This window comes from Acanthaster planci, linkage group LG12 (genome assembly GCF_054643075.1).
Source record: "Acanthaster planci isolate LZ-2023a linkage group LG12, COTS_SCS, whole genome shotgun sequence".
Classification (NCBI taxonomy): domain Eukaryota; kingdom Metazoa; phylum Echinodermata; class Asteroidea; order Valvatida; family Acanthasteridae; genus Acanthaster; species Acanthaster planci.
Window position 1 is genome coordinate 9,133,041 of NC_141788.1, and position 22,849 is coordinate 9,155,889.

The window sequence follows — 22,849 nt, forward strand, 5'->3', positions numbered from 1 at the left end:
CTATTATTTTGTTGCTTTTGAAAAACAAATACAAAACTTAAATTTAATAAAGAAACCAAACACAATTCTAGTTTGGGGGGAAATAAAAATCGTCGAAAAGTGCATGCAGTACTGACAAAAACAAATAGGCCTACCGACTGCAGAATCTCTATATAAACATCGATATCAAAGAAAGAAACGACTGACTGTGCCAGTTAATGAGCCACACGGGAATAAAATTGAGAGCGACTACCCTTCTTTTGCGAAGCGTTGGAATCAACAGGGATTTAGGCCTATTTCCCAAATCTTTGTTTTTCAGTCATTCGTTTAATGTTTTACATTGTTAATTTTGTTCGTTTGGCCGCCCAAAGGAATTAAGTCGTACATTTCAACGAGGGAGGCGTGAAGACTAGTCTCCTCTCAAGACTGGCAATAACATCATTTTTTCCATTGAAAAGTGCATGATGTACCCTCAGAGGGTTGTAATTTAAAAAAAAAAAAGACAAAAAAAGCACACTCGGGGTGCCAAATTAGCTGGTGTTTGTACATATATATGTTTCAAAATTTCAGTTTAGGAAGGACGGGCGGTACCAAGGGACAGAGACTTCCACTGGGACCGCGCACCTCCCCTCTATGGTAGTTATGCCACTGTACTGAATGTGGAGTCACGATGACTTATTAGGGATCGTTGTTAGCGAGTTGCCGGCTCCGTTTGAGTCCAGAGTTTGTTGAAGAGTTTTTCCGTATTACTCGCCTATTACTCGTGTTGACCTGCCATGTTTTCAACTGATTGCGTACAGAAAGTATTTACAGCCACCCTTTGACTCAGAAATACTTGCCAATTTGTTCAATAATTATTTTCTTTCGTGTATTGGCAATGGTTGGGAAATCCGATCGATGCGTATAATTATACCATTTGAGGTATATTTGCTTTGTACAAAATGAGGCAAGTTATTATTGTTTATTATTCTTTTGTTTCCAAGTCATTAAGGTGTTGTTTTATATAAACTATAAATAGAAATTAAATGCCATTAGTATTGTTGTGTTTTCATAATAACTGTAAACCAACTCTGATTTTTCTAGGTATTTAGCGCATTGTTAAATTACAATTGTAATTGTAATTGTCCGAAACGGGCTTCCAGAGCTACGGCTAGGTCTAATGTCTACGCATATCTGCACATTTCCAATGGAGGGAAGACCTAGACCTAGCTCTAGACAACAGATTCGGATGCAGCCTAATTTTTCAAAGCACGAGAGTAATATGGATGTTTCACAGTAGTGCGCCTCCAAGAGTTTGCAACGCACTGGCCAATAATAATCTGTCGACCCAATTTGCGTTTGGAAAGGGTCAAAAGATTTCGCTCACCATAGTGAATCGCCCGAAATGATTCGAAACAATACTCGAAATAATTTTGTCGAAGTTTGTTTTCATGAGATATATTTTTTTCAGGTTAATTTTCAAGACATATATATTTTCAAGTTTTATTTTTTATCTGCTAAAAGAGAAATAAATAATAATAATCAAATAATATATTTTTTTTAAATTGGAAAAACATATCTCGTAAAAACTATTTTTCCCAAATATAGAAACAATATTTAATCTAAACTCTTTGTATTAAGAGCTCAAGAGTAGAGCTGGAAGACGCCGCAGTTTGAACTACGCCCCCGTGGGGTGTAGGGTTCGTTGGGACCGAAAACACGAACCACGTGACCGGATTCTCCTCCTTATTGCGATAAATAAATAGCCCGACGAAGCGCCCACGAAGGCGGTCGTCATGACGAGAAGACTGAAGACATAGTCACCTGTGACGTCATACAGAATCCCTGCATGAAATAAGACAAAAAAGTCATCCTGTTAATACCTATAGATTGAAAGAAGTACGTTTCGAAATTCCCAATTCCCCCGCCCCGGACGTAATGGATAAGCCATTGGATCTTACCTGCTAAAGGCGAACTGATCAGATAGCCAATTCCGTTTGGAACCAACGACATGGTAATGGCCCATTCTGTCCCGTACTGGTCGTGGAAAAGTTGGGCCGCAGCGACGAAAACTTTGGCATTGACGCCAGACCGTAGGACACCGGAAACTAGGAGACGAAAGGACAGGAATACAACGACAAGTCAGTCCAAAAGATATTTCCTGAGGGAGTCATATTGTGTCCATGCCCGTGATGGTGCTCTCGTACTAGAAAAGTTCAGGGATGCAACCAAGACACACTGGTGCCTACGGTGGAAATAGGCGCGAAAGTGTCTTCCGATGAAAGCTATGCATCCAGAAAGTCGACTGTTCACCATGTAATATCCTTGTGCTTATTCGGGCTGTATAGTTTTGCGAATATCGTGTCATCATTTTGCCAATATGATCAACGGGACTTGTTGTTTTCTACTGACGAAATCATTTCTTGTTGCTGTAACCAGAACTCACGCAGCCAGTGTTTTAATCAGTGATGACTCACCTATGGCAAAGAAAATCATCAATCCAAACGTCTTGGCAATGGTGAGTAATCCCAGCACTACGGTTCCCAGAAGACTGGATACCAGCAACATGTACACTTCCATGAACGGCAGACGATTTCCTATAAGGGCTATCACGAGTTTGCTGCCAAGTTCCCCCAGAGCAAAACACATGACGACCGTGGAAATCTGGTTACTGCCCAGACCAATATCTTTCAGATAACTGGCCTGTGAAAGACATATCAAATGTTAGTTTTCGACTTCGTTTTGTTCCACTTTCCCTTTGTTATCCGAGCCAAATTTGGGGTTGGGCAGGGGTCCCAACAGGCGTCAGGGTCGAGTTGAGCTGGGTTGGGTTGGTAAGCGGGGAAATAAATTTCACCGCAAATGATAAAATAAGCAAATAATTGAAGGAAGATGGCAGAAGGTCATAAAATGACCAACGGTGGATAGTACGCATGTTTGGACAATCACCAAGCTGTTGCTATGAAATTAATGTATACGTGGCAGTTGAACCGTTTAAGTTGGACATCCAGGCAAAATCAGTAATTCCATTCCCTTTTTAATATCCAAAAGTAACAATCCAAACTAAATGGAAAATGAAATTATTTCCCCTGTGCACTAGCAACTCTGTGTCGTGAATGTTCAGGCCTTAACAAAACAAACAAAACAAAAACAAAAAAGAAACGCTAATGCATTACTTTCTCAAATGCATGATACATACAAAATTGAGATCGAAGAAAGCCCAGCCAAAGTGGGACAGCGTGACGGACACGCACCACGCCCAAACCTCAACGTCCGTCACAAAGCTATGAAGACGACCACGACAATCCGTGTCAACTTGAGGTTCCATCTGAGGCAACTCTGAACAGGAAATGGTGGCTTCCGTTTCGATGCTTTCGTCAGTAGACGCCCTGGCTACGCCGCCTCCCTCTTCGGCGTGACCATCATCGCCAATGTGCCCCACTCGGACCATGCTCTCCAATTCGTGTTTCTCAGTTGGAGTCTCACGGGGCCCTGCAGCGTAGCCCTCCGTCGACGGTGGGTCGGTCAACAGCAAGCAGTCGGCGATCCCAACAGCGAGTATGCCGCCGCTAAGAATTCTTAGCGCATTCCGCCATCCATACCGAGTAATGAAAGCCGTCAGCATAGGGCTAAAGACGAGCATGCCTGGCCATATCGAATTGAAAGCAAGGTTAACTTTTTTATTTTGGGAACCTGGGATTGAAATAAGCAATAAAATGGAACATTTATACGGATTAATTTATTTTATATTTACACTGATTAATAATTTAAGATTTGTTATTTATCACATCTGCAGGTGTTGGGCAACATTTTAAAAAATGGAAACTAGGCATGGATTCCGCTGAATCAGATATAGATTCAGGGAACGTGTGATAAGAAATGGCTTCTTTGTTAATTTTGTTTGTCTAGTTTCTCTCTTAATGAGTTCTGTGTAAGACTTTGCCTCCTGAATATGCTTCCGTGTTTCCCCCTTTCTTCTCAGTTACGTTTTACTTATTATTACTAGTAGATTATTTTTCAAATCATTCGTTTATTGATCCGTATAACTCAGCAAATATACTTTGCAATGTGGAAATGCATTGCAAACGCAAAAAATAAACAATAAAAATATTACATCATCGCAGCAAGAATAATTCTCGGACGTAGCTTTCGACAGAAATGTTGGGAGACGACAGGACGGCACTTTACCGGTCGAGGAGCCCGTTTGAGCCAGAGCGCTCGCCCGAGAAAAGTTCCCTTTCGCAAACCAGTTCAGAAGTAGTGCGATGGACGCGTTCGTCATCAGATTGCCGCCAACACCTGTCAAGACCGAGAACGTGAAAAACGCGTATCCCAGCATTGGCACGGGAACGAATGACGTCGTCAGCAGTCCTGCGCAGAAGACGACCACTCCGAAGATGGCGACAGTACGGTGGCGCACCTTCAGCGACAGGAGTGCGCTGAGAGGGCTGGCGAGACAGGATAGTGAACCCGAGAGAGATCCTAGCCAACCTGAAAGCCAATTATGCCAAGTAACTGCATGCAATATTTCCAGTAACGTACAGCAAGGGTCTTTAATCAGAGAAGGCAAACCCCCTTACGGCACTGCAGAAAAAAATGAAACATCATTTCTCTCAACATCGCAAGCCCTACATTCTGTGGACTGAATCCGAACTCCAAGTTCATTTCCTTACTTGCACAGAGCTTACGACATGAGTTTTCCCATTAATGTCTTTCAATTCATCTCGATCACATTTTCTATAAAAAAAATTACCTTCAGATTGGCTGTCAAAAAGGTTTCATGCATCTCACTGGTGGTGCAAATTAAAGATCGCCAAAACCTTTTCTCAGAAACAGCGGCGAAAATTTATGGCTGACATTGAGGGATGGTGAATGAGGGGTTGACTTGCCCAGCCATGGACATTTAAAAAGGGGGTGAGGTCGCTGACACCATAAATATTACTATGGGTTGAAAATGTTGAGGGCACCAATTGATTTTGGAAAGAAATCCATTAATTCTTCTCTCGATCCATTTACTTAGCCACCTAGGAGCAATAGAAATGTTCTAAAAGTCAAATTTAGCTTCGAGAATATTGAGATGTTCAAATATATTATATAAAACACTTTCAGCCCATAAGAAGTCCCCTAGGATTTGTTCACAGGAGCGGCGTCAGTAAAAGATATTCTTTCTTAGGTTCCATAGAGGTAGAAATATACCCCCAGAAATGTGGGGTCCGTCGTTCGCCGCGCTGAGTCCCAAGTTTGTGGGGATGAGCGCAGTGGAGGCGTCGAAGACGGGCCCCACAGTTCCGGGGGGTATGGTGCTACCTCTAAAATATTATGTCCAAACAATGCAGCCTTTCACACGTTCACGTACGCGTTCAACGAACACATGATCTATAGGCAAATATCGTCCGTGCAGAAACCCATGCAGAAACTAACCCGTTAATGCAGCGCTGGAATGGAACTCCTCTTGCAGGCTGAGGAACAGAGTACTGAAGTTGAACAAGGGTCCGAGAGACAAGAAAAACTGGCCGAAAGTGGCGAAAGTGACGACCCAACGCCACCGTGACCATCCACAACGGGTCTGTAGACAAACCATGGCCGCTATTATGCCAACCTTCTGGCATCGATTCTCTCAAATTTGTCCAATGCTCTGTCCATGATAGTGTAATTCTGGTTTATGTAAGCAGAATAACTGGTTAGTCTGTGAAGTCAGTTAGTGTAGATACGATGGCTGTCCACTCCACTAGACCAAAGGTTTCAAAATCCTGCATGTCAATTTATTCATATCTGAGCCACCGAGAGTCGGTTGCAATTTAAAAAAGTGTCTCCGTTGATCAGTACACATACGTACGTACGTAGGTTTATTCCGTACTTTATTAATCAGCATATTACGTGTAACCCTGCACGTCGCAGGTGCATGATAAACTGCATTTTGACCCCGCTTAAAATACACGAGCCGTGAGACTCTTCCACTGTTTGTACTTATGCCAATGCGCACTCAACGTTTCATTACTTCCAGTGCAACACCCGTGTACTTTCGAGGGGGTGATGTTACTTCTGAATTTTTGCTAGGATCTTGCAGCGTGTGTAGCCAAGACGGAAGTCCTACACAAATAATGATAAAAAGTGTAATTGCAAAAAGTTTGTAAAATTACATAATTTCAGTACAACATGACCAAAATAAAATCCACATCTATTCTGTAATTTATGAACGCAAGTTGGTATGACTTGCACTTTGAATACTCCTCATTTTTGGGGTCTGGACTTTTTCTCCCTAGATTCGCTTTTCAACTTGATAGATCTTTCCAAATATCGTGCTTCAGACATGGATGAAGCGAAGAAGTTATGGAAGCAAATACATACGTTTTTCGGCCATACCGGACAAGACGCGTTGCATGGCCGCCATTTCTCAAAGTGAAGAGACGCAAACCAGAAAGTGTTTAGAAAGCTAATACAGTTTTTATATTTTATTTGGAACCCAACATGGCATGTGCTTACCTCCGTAACTTGTTCGGCCGATAGGTATCTGTTTCATCGTCCGTGTGGGCTGAGAGGGGTGTCAGTGCAGCTGCCCTCAGAACCCATGATTGCCATCGATGTTTTTTTAAATCCTCGACCTGTTCGAAATGGGGGGGGGATTAAAAGGAGAAAAATTAAGGATGCACTCTCTCTTAAAAATACATGTAACATCTTAAAATAATAACAAAACCCGAAGCTGTTTGATGTTTAAGTATCACAAAATTAAACTTCGGATAAATTCAGCATATTCGCTTGTTGCTATATGTAGGCAAAATTACGAGTGTGACATTAAAAAGCAGATTCTGTGAGGCTGAAGGGTTTGTAACGAAAGGAGGTTTGATGTGAAGCTGGCGCCAGTTCATCTTTTCGACGTGGTCTGCTTCCAGCTTCGCTGTTGGGTTGTCATACTCTCAGCATTCATCATGATATTCCTCTCCCTGGGCCCTCAATACAACTACAGTATCCTCTACGTGACTGAGCTTGCAGGCAGAGTCTGGACCCGTGGTAAGAGGTGAAGACTAAACTATAGATTTTATCTACGATAGCCGTTTCACAAAAACTTAGCGACCAATCCACGATTTAAAAAGAAAGTGTTCATTTTCAGTTCAACAGCTCAAAGCCTTTTGTAGGAAGTATTTCGCTGTTCAAGATCGTTAACATTTTCCGTTTGCGCAGTTGATGCAAACTTTGCCAGCGCCAACGTGACTGTAACGTACAAAGTGGTGTTGTCTGGAAAACCCACAGGGAATGGACAACTGATCTGTTAGACATGAGTGGATGGACTCAGCGGCGGGATACTGGGTGCAGGCCTCGCCAGCAGCGCGTTCCTGACCAACCCGCCTACCGAGGACTACGCCGCAGCCCCTGACGAATCCCTGGAGAAGAAACAGGAATTGGAGAGTATGGTCCCAGTGAAGACAGATCCTGAAGGTGGCACCAAAGGGAAGAACAGAGGAGAGTGCGGAAGCAAAGATAATGAGGCAAACGAGAAAAAAGAGGACAATGAGGAGGCTGAAGGCAATATTGTCGGCAATCCTGGAATTCTCGTCAAGAGCGTTGAGGTTTGGTTGTGGTCCACTGCTTTGGTGCTCTCTTACCTGGGATGGACGTTCTTCAATGTCAGCTTTGTAAGTTGATATACCGTGAATGCAATGTAAGTGTCCAGAGAGGAATCTCAGATTTTCACGCCAGCAGCGACGAATCCAAATCATGCTTTCGTAATGGTGCCTATTGTTGTGAGTCCAATACGTCTCACACTTCAGAAGTGTTCAGCGTTTGCGGCCTCGTCCGCCACCTTATTTCCTCGCCGAATAAGACGCTGCAGCTGTCGTATGATCTTTCTCAGTACACGACTCAGAGAGCGTGCATGTAGTGTAGGTCGCTCAATTTTGTCGAGTGATCATGCTGAGCACGGTATTGTCAAATTAATAAACCGTTAGCATTAAACAAACATGTATAAAACACAAGTTCAGCACTTTAAAATGGCAGGCTTTCCAAATGTATCGATCCGCCTTACGCAGAAGCAACCCCGAGCCACGTTGGTGGGGAGTGTTCGTAGCGATGCATACGCAACGCATGCATCTCAGAGTCGTTCGTGAACCAGCAAAGTGGCGTTCCCACCAAAGGAGCCTCCGTTGATAGGAAAATTGTGCCCTCTATTGGGCTTGCTCGGGGCCCATTATCACATAGCGGGACGTCGGTGAATGTGACCTCATGGTGTGACTTCCGTTCGGAAGAAGTATTATTTATTCAAGCATCCTGTGGAAGTGGATAAAAAAGCATATTCAATTGTTTTTTTCCATTACAGGCCAGTTTCACGAAAGGGCTTGACCTCAACAGTCACGAGATATCTATGTCCATTATGCTGTTTGCTTGTGGGGAATCTGGAGGGAAGATTCTCATCGGTGTGGTCGGTGATCACATGCCCTTCATGCATGTGTACTGGCTCCTCGTGTCCTGTGTCTTTGCGACGGTTCAGCTGGCTTTGCTGACCATCGCGAAGACTTTCGCAACCGTTGTGGGGATTGCTTTGGGTAAAGTCCGTGCCATAATATCTTTTTTTTCCAGCGAAGCCACTCAGGATATTAAATTTCAGATCAAGGACCCCTAAATCCCCTATTCATACGGTCTACTTGATAATAGCGCAGTTGTAGATCTGCTTTTTGGATCCTGGTGATGAAATCTCCAATACCCTCCTTAAGAATATAGACTTTCGAAGACGAGTTGGGGATCCTACTTAGTGTTGTAGTACTTGTGCTCGGTACTCGTACTCAAGTACTACTCGAGTACCGTTTTCAGAGTACTCGTACTCGTACTTGTACTCGGACGTCCAAGTACTCGTACTCGAACTACAGTTCTTGTACTCGGGCTACGAAATACTCGGAACTCGACATCCAAAACTTGTACTCGAGCATCAAAGTACTCATGCTCGATTAACAGTACTCGATAAAAAAAATCCTTTAAGTTAACTTACCACGGCCGTTAAAATAAGGTACAAACATATCTACCCCAATGACCACATATTCGATACGGTTCTGACAAAAAGAAGGCCGAACGTGGTAGGATTCCTACTATGCTTTTCGTCGTCGCTCCTACTCGACCCCTAAAATTTTAAGAGCCACGATCATCCCCGGACCGGATTTTATCCAGTAAGCACCCGGTAGGTACTGTGCAAGGGGCATAGGAAAAAACTGGAATCAAAGGAATCATGATTCATGATAAGTGTGAGCGTTATAAGTGAAACAAACACGTTTAACTGCCGCCGTACAAGGAGAAACTTTTCAAAGCATCAACTCGTCCATATGTCATGCAGTGTTACGTTGTTGATGTAACGGTGGCATTAAAGAACCCTCTCATTTGAGCATGAAGCCCACCTGTCCCCGCTCCCCGTAACCCTACCAACGCCCCAGCCTCCCTTCTACAAATCATTGACTGTCTGTCTTGTAAATGTAAAATTTCCTTGAGTTATTTTCTAATTGAGTAATACAGGCTATTCATAGAAGTACGCCACCAAGAGTTTGCAGCGCGTTGGCCAATCATGACGCGCGACGTTTGTCGACCCTTTCCAAACGTGCATTGGGTCGACAAATTCCGCGCACTGTCCGAAACGTTGAGTTCCTCACGGTTCTTTTCAGAACCATACAGACTCACAAAGAGATCGTATCTTTGCATGGTGCTACCACAAGCTTTCCACTTTAACTTTTTATCGGTGTTAAATTTTTTGATGTTCTTTCAAAACAGTTGGCGTTTCTTTTATGTATTGTAACACTTGTAGGTGTACAAAGTAACACCAGCGGTGTTAAAGTAACACTTTTGGTGTGGTCCTCTGATAACACCAAAAAGTATTGTTTTAACAGTATTGGTAAAAGGTTGTTCACTGGCTGTTTGCCATATACTTATGCAACAATAAATTGCTAAATGAAATGGAAAGCTTGAGTAGTGACGTATACAACATCTAGCAATTTTTCAAGATGTATTTTTTTTGCGTTGGGGAGATGTTAATTTAAATAACGGGTTTTGCCTTTACCCAACGTATATATTAATAAGAAACACTGTATGCTCAGTTAAACCCGTCATATAAATCTAGCCAGTTGTTGTGCAAAAATCAATGCAACATGGGTTCAGTTTCTCAGACTGAATGGATTACAGTTGTGCTCGTCAATATGCGAATTCATATCTGCAAAAGGTCTCAAAAATTGGTTAAAAATAGTAACCCATTTGGAAATAATGTTAATTGGAATACAAAGGTGCAATTTCCTGGTAGATTTCGTTTTTTGAAACACACACATGGAGGAAGCGGAGGAAACTAAGGCCGAGACTTAAATTCGCCTGTTCAACTTTAATAAGTACATTTTTTCCATAATCCATTTTTATGGACTGTATGCATTAACTATATGTATTTTAATTAAATGTACTTTTTCCTAGTTCGTTTATGAGACATATTTTTTCAGTTCGTTTGTACAAGATCTTTTTTGGAGAAATAATCGTTGTTTTGGGGAGATATGTCGTATATATCTTGTACAAACTTACTTTGGAAAATCATAAACATGACTTTTGAAAAGGTGTACAAATGCTTACCAGTAATGAGATACAAAATAATGCAAATGCTGTCGTCATAAAATTTCTAATACCGTTCATGCGCATTATGCAAGAGTACGGCAAAACAGTTAATACCAAGCTTACCGTTAGGGTTTCCCACTGGCGAGCATGCAGCGTATGCATGTACATGTACTTTACACGCAATGCATATGACTTGTGTCTACAAAATAATGCTAGCACCATTGTATTGTCATCACACTAAGAACATGATTCGCAGTCTCTTTTTGGCGGATGCTGATGAAAACCAGCTGATCGACAACCAGGTGCTATTCATTTTGTTTCATTTCTGGTTGCATTTCTTCGCAATGCTCAGTTCAAATACAGTGCTGTTCCATGGCCAAATAAAGTCCGTGCATTGCACATGCAAATAGCCTTCATCATGTAATGAGTGAACGTGTTCAAATGTACTTGTACATGTATGGATTGTGTTCCATTGTGAAGGAAGGGAAGGCTCCACTCTCCCTGTCGGACCGGCGGATCGACATGTATTAGTCAGATAGCCGCTTTTGTTTCTTTGTTGGTTTGTTTGTTTGCTTGTTTGTTTATTTTGATGGTTTCGTGTTGGTTGCATGTGTTTGTTTGTTGGTTGGTTTTCTCTTCTTTTTTTTTCTTTCAAATTTACTGTTTGTTTGTTGTGATTCTATGAGACCCAAACTTCAACCAACCTGGAGCCCATGCATGCATTGTGAACGACAATAATCAGGCAGTGTGATCAGCAAGTGAACGTGGAAGAATTGAACTTTCATGGGGAGTGCAATCGATAAAAGAGTGATATTTCTCTGTTGATCTGCTAGCATAGCCTGGGGTAATCATGCTCGTCTAGTTCCAAAGGCTAGTCATCATCCCGCGTATGTTGAACAACAGTCTGTGTCCAGCTCATGTAGTGCACGTACGGTAAGTATAAAATGGTAGAACCATTGAGCAGCTTTGAATTTACAGTTTATTTTGAGCGAAAAAAAAGGAAAGCATAGGTATCAAGAAGATTTCAATTCCTACACTTCAGCCGTGCACTGAAATTGTAAGCACTGTTTCCTGAAACTGGATTGATCTTAGAAACAAATCCCCCCCTCCTCTCCCTTCCTCTGCTGAAATTCGGTCTCACAAAGTTCAGTCAGTCACGCTTTTTTTCTCCAATGCACTTCCAGACTCCAGTGTCTGTTATTACTTAAAAATATGGTGTACTATTGAGGCCATCTTACACAACGTGGTAAGTGTTTCGCAGCGCGATAAGCGTTGATTCACTTCACGATTGCGGGTTTTTTTCACAGTGCGCATGCGACAAGAGTTGTTTGCATTGGCAAAGCAATCCGGTTCGTAACGTCACAAGGGTGGACGCACCACGATTTAACTTCCGGTTCCATGTAAACGGCGATCAATGCATGTAACCCTATCTGCTCTGCATGTGCAGTGGGCGTGGTTTGAACTGAAGTGATGTCACTTCCGAACCGGCTAAGAAGTGGTACGCGGCGCAATGAGTGTTGTGTAGCGCAGGACATGTGCGTGTTGTTAACGGTATGGAAACGTTGTCATAAGATTGCATTACACTAAATACGCGCCTGTCGTTGACAGCGTAAAAACCTGAGAGAAAAGCGCCACCTGGTGACGCCCAGGAAGATTAAGGCCTCGTTCTACTGTCAATTCAAAATTATGACTGCAGGGACAAGTTTCTTCTCAACTTTACGAGTTTTCATATAACGAAGAAAAATCACAAAGAGAGAAAAAAAGTTTTAAAAAAATTTGTTCTCAACAGTACTCTCAATAATTGCTCAAACTCAGTCAAATGTTTGATTTTTTGAAATTTACTCTCTCACATAATGAAGCCAACGTCAGCATCACGTGAAAGAAAGATACAACGATATATAACAGAGGGGTACATGTATGTGGAGCTTCGCTACGTTCACCTTTTTGTAGAGAGCATAATGTTTTCCCTGTCCAGATGGCTAACATCGGTGACTGATTGCTTCATACTACAAGCCTACAGGTGTCCAGACCACATTTACATATACAGCTTTAAAAAAAACAACTGCATGGGACACTTGCCTGGCGGTTCTGGGCCAGATAAGTCATAGTGTGCTCGGTTCCTGAAAGCAGCATTCATCTTCGAGTTGCCTGCCGGCTCCGCAAGTTGCATAGTACGAACGTGCGTGCCATGGTGTTTGCGCTGTAGATAAGGCTGAGCAAGGACTTGATCCGGCTGAAGTCGCGAAAGGTCGGCTTCTCGTCATGGCCTGCTGCCATCTTCGCTGTTGGTGGTGGCGTTGGGTTGTCACGCTGGCAGCATTCAACATGATATTCCTCTCCCTGGGCCCTCAATACAACTACAGTATCCTCTACGTGAGCTTACAGGCAGAGTTTCATTCTGGATCGGCAATAACTGGTAAAACCATCGTGAATCTTATAATATTAATTTTAACAACTCTGGTTTAAAAAAAACTCTAAAGGGGGATGCAACAGAGCCAATGTGTGACCGATTTCATTGGCACACCTCTTTCTTGAATATTGTTTTACATCGGCCCAGAGTGATCACGTGACAGGGCGACATAACCGCATGTCACATTAAGCGTAAAAAAAATCACGTCAGCCAGCGTTGTATGATATTGCGCATGCGCGTCGCCCGCATACTACACTTGTGTCCCCACAGTTTACCTGATAATGCTGCGACCGCTAATCGGTTGCTAATGTTCAAATATTACTTTGTCGCCCTTAATTTCCCTCAAAAAAGGGAAATACATCGTCAAGATAGAGATAGGGAACAACATTATTGTTGACTACTGTGATGTGAGATAAGACTTTTTGAACACCCTCGGGTGCGCATAGCGCGGTTGGCTTCGCCTCGGGGAGCTTTGGGTCAGTCGGGTGTTTAAAAACGTCAAATCCCACATCACAGTAGTCAACAATTACTGTTCAATGAAAACTTAGCATATAGATGTCGGAATGTCAGAAATGTACAGGAAAATATGTTACATTCATTCTTTCGTTTCTTTGTTTCCTTGATTCTTTTATCTACTCCTCACTGTGACAAATATCCCGTAAATCTACGGGAATTATTTAGCAACCGTGGGTATTCCAAACAAACCAAAGTTACACTGGTTTTGTATGCAAAAACAGTCCTGCGTTTTTGTAAATCTTGCTGGACTTCGCTGATCATCGTCATCTATGTGCGTAGCAATAAGCAAGCATTAAAAACCCTTTTCCAGAAATGTTTTCAGTGAGTAAATTCTGGGTTCACAATTTCAACAGAAAATGAACGCATTGAACTATGACTTCCCTGGATGACATCACGGTAACAGCGCCCTCAGTTGTCTAGGATAGCATAGATAATATTACATGTTAAAAAAGTGCACCTTTTCAATATATTTAACCAAATAGGAATGTAAAGAGTTTTCATACACTGAAGAAGGTAGTTGCAGAAATACAGTATCAAATTCATCACAGCTACACTTTTACTAAAGTCGTTCACCTCCGTGTAAATCCTTAAAGGTTGGATCGGCTCCTTAGCCACGGCCTTATCCTGTCTGTGTAGCCCGCTCACCGTTCTGCTGGAACGCAAACTGAGCAGACGGGCTGTCGTCAGCCTCGGGCTCGTCCTCTTCTGCGCCGGGCTCTTGACGACGTCCTTCGTGCCGGCCATTGGCTACGCCTACTTGACGTTCAGCGTATTGGCGGGAGTCGGTACAAACCTCATGATGCATTCTTCCTCGGCACTGGTGCTAGAGTGGTTCGCAAGGAAGAACTTCTCCCGAGCAAGCGCGTTCATTTCACTGGGAGCAACGTGCGGTAATGCCTCGACCATAATTATTTATTGTACACAACCTATGCACTGAAAAATTGCCTGGATCAAATTTAAACCTAAGGAAAGGTGAAAACTGCAACTACCCAAATATGGGCTGTGTTAACCCAATTTTGGGATGAGAATTACTTTCTGTTTCATTTTTCACCCACAAAATGAGTGGATATTAGCCATTGTTTGGTTAAAACAAACCAGAAATTAATTTCAATCACTCAGATTGGGTTGAAACAACCTAAACCATTGGGTAGTTGCAGTTTTCACCCTCCCTGGGTTGAAATTTAACCCAGGAAATTTTTCAGTGTGGTAGACACTTTGAGTGTGCTGCCGCAATGAAAATAATTCAACTAATTCTAATAACTTTCTCGCAAATTTTAAGCTAAATATCTTAACGAAAGAGCTGTATGAATTAATCACAGCCCACAGACGCAGTTATTAATCCGAATAGAAATTTCAGACTTACATTTTAAAAAATTTCTTAACTCTATTAATTTGCCAACTGGCAGGTATGCTGGTATTCAGTCCTGTGATAACAGCAAGCATTACTCACCACGGATGGCGCAACGCGCTGCGAATTCTCAGCGGTGGGATACTGGCGGCGGGCCTCGCGAGCAGCGTGTTCCTGACCAACCCGCCTACCGAGGACTACGCCGCAGCGCCCGACGAGTCCCCGGAGAGGAAACAGGAATTGGAAGGCATGGCTCCCATGAAGACAGATCCAGAAGGTGGTACCAATGAGACTGATGGTGAAGAGCGCGGAAGCAAGGGTCATGAAGCAAACAGAAAGGAAGAGACTTATATTGAGGTTGGAGGGAATACCATCGCCTATCCTGGAATCCTTGTCTTGATTAAGAGCCCTGAGGTCTGGTTGTGGTCCGTCAGTTTAGTGCTTGCCTTTATCGGATGGATGTTTTTCAATATCAATTTTGTGAGTAAATAGCAAAGCAGAGGAGTAAAAAGCAAAAATTAGCATAAGAATGATCCAAATGTCCTTAAGTCTTAAATAACAAGCTTTAGCCGTGTATGATGTAACTTAATTGTTATTTGTGAAAAGAATTCGATTATTTGCTTAAACCCTGGAGGTTTGCAGCAACACCATGCAAACCGATTTGTCTCTTTTTTGTTCAATAATACAATCATTCACCAGCCTTCGGGCCATCAGTGATACGTTGGCATTCATTTTAGAAAGGGGAAAATACAACTGTATAGCTGTTTTTTTCTACAGGCCAGTTTCATGGAAGGGCTTGACTTCAACAGCCAGCAGATATCTTCCTGCATTATGATTTTTGCCAGTGGAGAAATTGTCGGGAAGACTCTCATCGGTGTGGTTGGCGATCACCTGCCCTTTACGCACGTGTACTGCCTCCTCGTGTCGTGTGGCTTTGGAACAGTTTTTGTGGGATTATTGGCCATCGCGAAGTCTTACGCAGCCGTTGTCGCCGTCACTTTCGGTAAAATTGCTCCATATTATTTAGGTTTTAGTCACGGCTGTCCAATCCAAAGAAATAACTTTAATAAATAAAGCCATTCCCTAAACTTCTTGTTGTCTGTGTAAGTTGTAAACTGTTTATTTTTGACAGGGTCTGGCTTCATTCGAGCTGGTTTATATGGACCATTGCTCACAGCCTGTGCGCAATTGTTTCAGGAGACCTTCGGCGCAGATACCACCATGACGCTCGGATTTGTTCCCCCAGGGGTCGGGATCCTGATGAGTGCTCCTCTGTCAGGTGAAAAAGGGGTCTTTTTTGTCAATTGTGTGTAAATTTGGGAGCACAATCTATAGTAGCCCCCCGACGTAAAGGTCCAGAGGCACTTTATTTTATATTCATGAGAAGCATGACTGGATAAGATGAGCTTTAGCACATATAGATTGGGTAACTTTTGGGGTAACATTTCACATGTACAGGTGCATTATACGACACCACCGGTGATTACGTTGTGGGCATCGTGGTCATCGTCGCCATGTTCGTGTGCGCTTCAGCGACGTTTGTGGCCATTCTGGTGCGCAGAAGGTGTAGGTCACGTGGAGGGTGTGGCTCCACCGAAACCCAACCTGTCCAGTTGTGATCTGAATACTTTTGCAGGAGAGAACTGCGGGCCTACAACAGTAGATAGAGCACGCTGCTATTTGACTTCTCGCGAGATCTCAAGTGTGTTCGACATGCCGCATGTGCACTACGAACGTTATCAAGATTTCCTAGGGAGGGGAACCATGATTGTTATTTTAATTACCTCTGCCGTTAGAAATCTCTCGTTCGCAATTTTTTTTATCATTAATTCAAATGTGACCCTGGCTTGTTGGGGTCAATTACTTGGAAGAGGGCACGGTAAATTGGCCTTGGAGGAGTTTTATTCTGGGAAAACACAGGAAAAGGGAAGACGTTCAAACAGATGTGTCATTTCCTGGTCCCCAACCATAATTTGAATTAATATACAAAAGTATGAAAGGAAATATTAACAGACCTTCAAGAAATAACTACGATTACGTAATCGATCAAAGAAATGCACCACCACATTTAACGAAATTAAACAAGAGAGTCTTCAAGTATAAAAAACATAAATATTCGTGCGTGTCAACTCTGTGATGCAGTTAATAAAGGACTATCTAAGCCTAAAGATCATTAAAGAACTTAAGTAATGCACAAATAAATCCGTGTGCGAACTCGAAGTTCGTGGTGATAGTTGTGAGCCTGTTTAAACCTTTGTTACACCGTTTCACTGTCGTCATCAAATTGAATTGAGGAGTTGAGTGTGTCTTTCGAAGATACTCAATTGTTTGCCGTTTGTTATTTTTGATTGTTTTTACGTGTATTTCTCTCCAGAGACGATCACTCCTCAAAACGGATGTGAAGCATGTATTTTAAAAATTGGCCGACACTCCATTGCAAAATGGAGCAAACTGAAGGGCTCCGTTTTGTCCAAAACCTTCGGAACCTCAAGCTGGCAGTCCTGATGAAAGCTTCTGTTATTTTTTTGTGCCACAAAACGCTAACATAATTCCTAGCTCTATGCTCTAACGGCAGTCTGTGCAGGCGATTTGGGGCCTATTTACTCGCTTGTAACCCTAGATGCTGCCGTCCGTGCATTGTGAATGCCGGCATGGGTGAAGTCGTTCGTGTGGGGAAGAGAGCGCTGGCATTGCGGCATGTTCACCACGATGGTTTCAATTGGTGAACAACAACGCGGAAATTCATAGGCACGGGTGAACATGTATCGCACTGCCTGCAGTCACAGACAGACAGGATGGACGTACCACCTCTCTTTATACAAGACGTAGATGAGAAACAGCATGATCCACAAGCAGGTCCAACCCATTACGTGATTATTACGTGATGTTTATCATTCAAGGTTTGTGCTCATTTCTGGTCGCGTTTCCTGATCATGTTGGTTTGGTTGAAACACTGCAGAGTTAAGGCTCCATGGTCAATGACTCGCACGTTGAGTGTGAAATTTCAGAGTGCCGAGCGTACAGGTAGGCCTACATCCACCGTGTATCGAATTTTGTTTTACTCCTGTGTGGTTGATCCCAACGTGAAGCCTTGAGGAATGGGTGGTCTGTGGTGCTGTTCCATATGTTTTGGGTTTCGGTTCATTTTATACTGGCCACTACGAGAGTGAGAGACCTGAATCTCAGCAAAACACACTCAGGGCAGCGTAATCGTAAGGAACTGAACATGAATAGACTTCCATGAGTAAAGCAGGCGATAGAAAGGTAGCATTTTAGGATTGACAGCTAGCTGAGCTTAAATCATGTGCTTTTACGAGCCACATGATGGCCCACATTTAGCATGAGCCGTGCACGTCCAGGACCATAGACAGTTGAACCACAGACATTTATATATTTATTTGTATGAAAATGAGAGTAAATTTACAGCGAATATTAAAAAAAAAAGTAGGCCTAAAGGAGGATTTAGATTCCCACACTTCGTGCAGTGAAGATATTTAACGAAACTTGGTTAACCGTAACGTCGGGATGAGTGTACTAAGTTCTCATTCGGAATGCCTGCTTTGTTGCTTCGTGCTATTCGAAACTACCGATTTCATATGAAATATTTGGCCCCACGCAATCTGGACGTCTTTGTTCCCTTTAGTTGTCATTGTAAGTTACCTCAGAAAACAAATACGCAGGGTATGAGTCCGTATGTCACGGAGTCCGGATCACTATTACACTGGTACTTGGACTCGACTTAAAGAACCCAAATTACCCTGACTCAACGCGAAGTGACTCAACTCAGAGTCGAAATTTGATTTTCAGTTCAATTTGTCTTATTTTATGAAGCCTACATCAGCAATATGCATGTGGAAGTCTCGGATGAAGGAAGGTTTATTGGGTTTCCGTCATTTTCAACTTGTCATACTCCTTATGCAGATCTGTGACTGATCAATTCAAGGAAGGCCCTCGGGTGTTCCGGACCACATTCACGTACAGAACAACACACTTTACATCGAGAACTTGCCCACGGTTGTTCTGGGCTAATGCCATCATAGTGAGCTCGGTTCCTGAGACGGGAAGACATCATAACCGTGCTATATAGGCCTAGGTCTGAGCAAGACATCGAATGAGGGAATTTCCATCTGGAGCCGCGAAAGGTCGACTCCTACGCCATGGCCTGCTGCCATCTCCGCTGTTGGTGGTGGCGTTGGGTTGTCACACTAGCAGCATTCAACATGATATTCCTCTCCCTGGGCATTCAATACAACTACAGTATCCTCTATCTAAGCTTGCAGGCAGAGTTCCATTCTGGATCGGCAGTAACTGGTAAGACCAAAGCAGTGAATCTTCTCATGTTAATGTCAGAGCTGTTCGTAGAGAGAGTTGTGACATGAGTGTCTCCGTTGTTGGAACCAAAATGGTGGATTATCTCTGCGCGCACATGGACAATCAACAGGTGATAGCTACGCGTACTGCATACATAATGAACGGCCATTTTGTTTCCCATTTGGCACTACATCGGTAGTCTCGGTGTAAAAAAGCCGTGAAGGATTTGATGCAAAAGGCACCGCATGCGAATCACTTGGGTGCAGTCAGACCCCATAGAGTCGTGTGTTACATTAAAGGCCTGTTTGTTCACTCGGATCTGGATCGTTATCAGTGATCCCAAAGCTGGTTTGCGCTATCAATACGGGCGTTTCGCAATCCGGTCCGTAAGTGACTTCGTCACAAAGGCAGACGCGCCACGATTTGTAGGTTCCCATTGGACGATTGCTGAAGTTGCGCGTTAACTTCCAGTTCCATGTAGGCCCTAAACGGCGATCAATGCATGTAACTCTATGTGAATGTGCAGTGGGTGTGGTTGAAACTGAAGTGACGTCACACTTTGCAACGCGTTGGCTAATCACAATGCGCGAAATCTGTCCACCTATTGTGAATCGCCCGCGTTACATGGGTTCTGGTGTCAGTGAACCAACCCAGGATCACTGATCGCGATTCCGATCTGCGTGAAACAAACAGGTCCAAGTCAAAGCCAAGCGATTCAGACGCGGTCTTATTTCAACAAAGCCAGCAAGTGTGTGACACATTTTATTGAAAACTTGGCATGGACATAAACTCATAAAAATGTACACGAATACAAGAAGTTTATACGCCATACTTTATTGTTTCTTTGGCTGTAGCCTACTCTATTCTCCATTGTGACAAATATCCCGTATATTTACGGGAAGTTGCTTGGCAGCCATGGGTGCCAATACTTTCCCGTAAAATGTAAATTGTAGTCACATAAAATTATGTTGAGAGCATATTAACGGAATTTTACGGGAAATATTAAACGAGCCTTTACTTGCCGTAACATTTTTCAAAGAATCGCTGGCAGTGAGCTTCTCCTCGCTTGATTAACTAAAGTCGTCCACCGTTTTGTAAATCTTCAGGTTGGATCGGCTCTTTATCCACGGCCTTATCCTGTCTGTGTAGCCCGCTCACCGTTCTGCTGGGACGGAAACTTAGCAGACGGGCTGTCGTCAGCCTCGGGGTCGTCCTCTTCTGCGCCGGGCTCTTGACGACGTCTTTCGTGCCGGCCATTGGCTACGCCTACTTGACGTTTGGCGTCTTATGTGGAGTTGGAACGAACCTTACTTCGCATTCTTCCATAGCACTGGTGCTGGAGTGGTTCCTCAGGAAGAACTTCTCCCGAGCAAGCGTGTTCACCGTTCTTGGATCAACGTGTGGTAATGCCTTAACCTGTTACCATAGAGCTAGGAACAAGCTCTATGCCAGTGTACTCAACTTTGAGAGTGCGACATTAGTGTCACCATTGTTGGAAACAAACTGGCAGGTGGATGCACCACTGCACACAGATGCAGTAGCCGCTGCCGCACGCTCCATTGCTCTGTGGACATAATGAACCGCCATTTTGTTTCCAAAATCTGAACCTGGCACTGCAGTCCCTCTACACAACTCTGGAACATAATGTCTCAAATATAAACTAATGTTAACTTTAATAGCGACAAAGTGCCTTGCTTATGGGCACATGTACCATGACCCCAGGCTGGATTCAAACCCGCGACCTACGGCTTTACCCACTGACGAATTCAGTGCTCAGAAATAGGTTACATAAAACAAAATCTTTTCGTCAATTTGTAAAGGTGATGGGAAGCTAAACATTCGTTCAGTTCAGTTCAGTTCTTAAACGTTAATGTTAAAAAGTACAATCCGTTAAAATTCTAAAATTGAAACTTATCGAGTTTAATGTCTTTATTCCTATCCCTATTGGTGTATTAAATTGATGTTGCCCAAAGGCGCCGTGAATAAGCTGTGTATGAATCTGAAATTGAAGATTCCCTTGTGTCAAATTTTAATATATTCACGGTCCGTCATTAATATGCCGATGTTTTAACTGGCAGGTATGCTGGTATTCAGTCCCGTGATGACAGCGAGCATTACTCGCTACGGATGGCGAAAAGCGCTGCGAATTCTCAGTGGTGGGATACTAGGTGCAGGCCTCGCCAGCAGCGTGTTCCTGACTAACCCACCTACCGAGGACTACGCTGCAGCGCCCGACAAGTCCCCGGAGAGGAAACTGAATCTGCAGAGCATGGTCCCGATGAAGACAGATCCTGAAGGCGGTATCAAAGAGACTGCTGGTGAAAGCATGGATCATGAAGCAAACACAAACGAAGAGAACACTGAAGCCGGAGGGAATTACATCGCCAAGCCTGGAATTCTTGTCTTGATTAAGAGCACCGAGGTCTGGTTATGGTCTGTTGGCATAGTGTTCGCCTTCCTCGGATGGACTTTTTTCAACATCAATTTTGTAAGTATACCGCAATGCAAATGCACCTGCAAAGTAGAACAAATCGACATGAGAATGGTAGGCCTACCGTTGTCCTTTTGAATAGTCACTCTGGAATGACAAACTTTTCCAATGAGTTCTAACAAAGTTATCTTTTTATACCATCGTTAATTATTGATTATTTTTGTCCCGATGTATGATTTGATTTGTCTGTTCTGCGCAAACCGTGGTTCTCTTTTCTACTCATGGAAGGTTTGTAGAAGCACCATGCAAACCTACGAGTCTTATTTATTTTTGGGGGGGGGGTTCAAATTTAATAAGACAATGATTCAACGATGGTCCCGAATGCTATAAAATTGACATTTACTGAAAAAAGGCGAGGTATGGGTACATGTATTTTATGTATTTTATTTTGTTTGTTTCTTTGCAGGCCAGTTTCATGGAAGGGCTTGACTTCAACAGCCAGCAGATATCATCCTGCATTATGATATTTGCCAGTGGAGAAATCCTCGGGAAGATGTCCATCGGTGTGGTTGGTGATCACATGCCCTTCATGCATGTGTACTGGATCTTCACATCCTGTGTCTTTGGGACAGTTCTCCTGGGATCACTGGTCATTGCCAAGTCTTATGCAGCCGTTGCGGCCGTCGCTTTCGGTAAAATTGCTCCATAATAATTATTAACTCTATTTGTACCTTCATGGCTATGGCCGTTCCTTCGATTTCATGTCGTGTGTATAATTTGGGCTTTTAATTTTTTTCAACAGGGTCTGGCGTAATGCGAGCCGGTGCCTATGGGCCAACGTTCACAGCTTGTGCACAAGTGTTTCACAAGACCTTCGGCGTAGATACCACCATGGTGCTATCAATAGCGCCCTCAGGGATCGGAATACTGATAAGTGCTCCTCTATCAGGTAAAAACAGACTTTCTTGCAACATCGAGCCCTGAGTGCAAAAGTTTACAGCTACATTTATTTGTGTATGTTTGTAAGACGCATGCCTGGATAAGATGATGTCAAGCACACAACGGTCATATGTTTTGGTACTGTTTTACATCGATAGGTGTACTGAATGACACCACTGGTGGTTATACTGTCGGCATTGTGGTCATCATCGCCATCTTTGTGTGCGCTTCAGCGATGTTTGTGGCCATTCCGGTGCGCAGGAGGTGCAGGTCACGTGGACGATGTGGCTCAGACAGAACCTAGCCTATCCAATTATGATCTGAATACTGATAAGTGAGAGAACATACGTATTATGTGGGCCCACAACAAGAG

The 22,849-nt window shown here is 43.2% G+C and overlaps 3 protein-coding genes across 9 annotated transcripts; 2 read left to right on the forward strand and 1 right to left on the reverse strand.

Annotated features, from left to right (window-relative positions):
* Positions 1–894: 894 nt before the first annotated feature.
* LOC110985228 (monocarboxylate transporter 13-like) lies at positions 895–5,773 on the reverse strand. The gene is made up of 6 exons (XM_022246097.2): positions 5,380–5,773; positions 4,147–4,449; positions 3,158–3,603; positions 2,436–2,661; positions 1,920–2,066; positions 895–1,803 (listed from the first exon to the last, which is right to left on the reverse strand). The coding sequence occupies exons 1-6, from the start codon at positions 5,537–5,539 to the stop codon at positions 1,637–1,639; spliced, it is 1,449 nt and encodes a 482-aa protein (XP_022101789.2). The 5' UTR covers positions 5,540–5,773; the 3' UTR covers positions 895–1,636.
* Positions 5,774–6,972: 1,199 nt separating this feature from the next.
* On the forward strand, positions 6,973–17,108 carry LOC110985229 (monocarboxylate transporter 13-like). Of its 7 annotated transcripts, none has more exons than XM_087144456.1 (8): positions 6,973–10,823; positions 11,355–11,454; positions 12,381–12,937; positions 14,041–14,337; positions 14,854–15,275; positions 15,573–15,798; positions 15,928–16,074; positions 16,254–17,108. In XM_087144456.1, exons 3-8 carry the CDS (start codon positions 12,784–12,786, stop codon positions 16,412–16,414), a joined length of 1,407 nt encoding a protein of 468 aa, XP_087000582.1. In that variant the 5' UTR covers positions 6,973–10,823; positions 11,355–11,454; positions 12,381–12,783; the 3' UTR covers positions 16,415–17,108. The 7 variants fall into 7 exon arrangements, with proteins under 7 accessions (XP_087000582.1, XP_022101791.2, XP_022101790.2 ...); XM_022246099.2 differs by having other exon boundaries at positions 12,497–12,937; XM_022246098.2 differs by having other exon boundaries at positions 11,360–11,454; positions 12,497–12,937.
* A 355-nt stretch (positions 17,109–17,463) lies between these two features.
* LOC110985180 (monocarboxylate transporter 13-like) lies at positions 17,464–22,780 on the forward strand. The gene is made up of 7 exons (XM_087144027.1): positions 17,464–17,695; positions 18,717–19,106; positions 20,213–20,509; positions 21,185–21,594; positions 22,004–22,229; positions 22,340–22,486; positions 22,635–22,780. The coding sequence occupies exons 2-7, from the start codon at positions 18,953–18,955 to the stop codon at positions 22,778–22,780; spliced, it is 1,380 nt and encodes a 459-aa protein (XP_087000153.1). The 5' UTR covers positions 17,464–17,695; positions 18,717–18,952.
* The last annotated feature ends 69 nt before the right edge of the window (positions 22,781–22,849 follow it).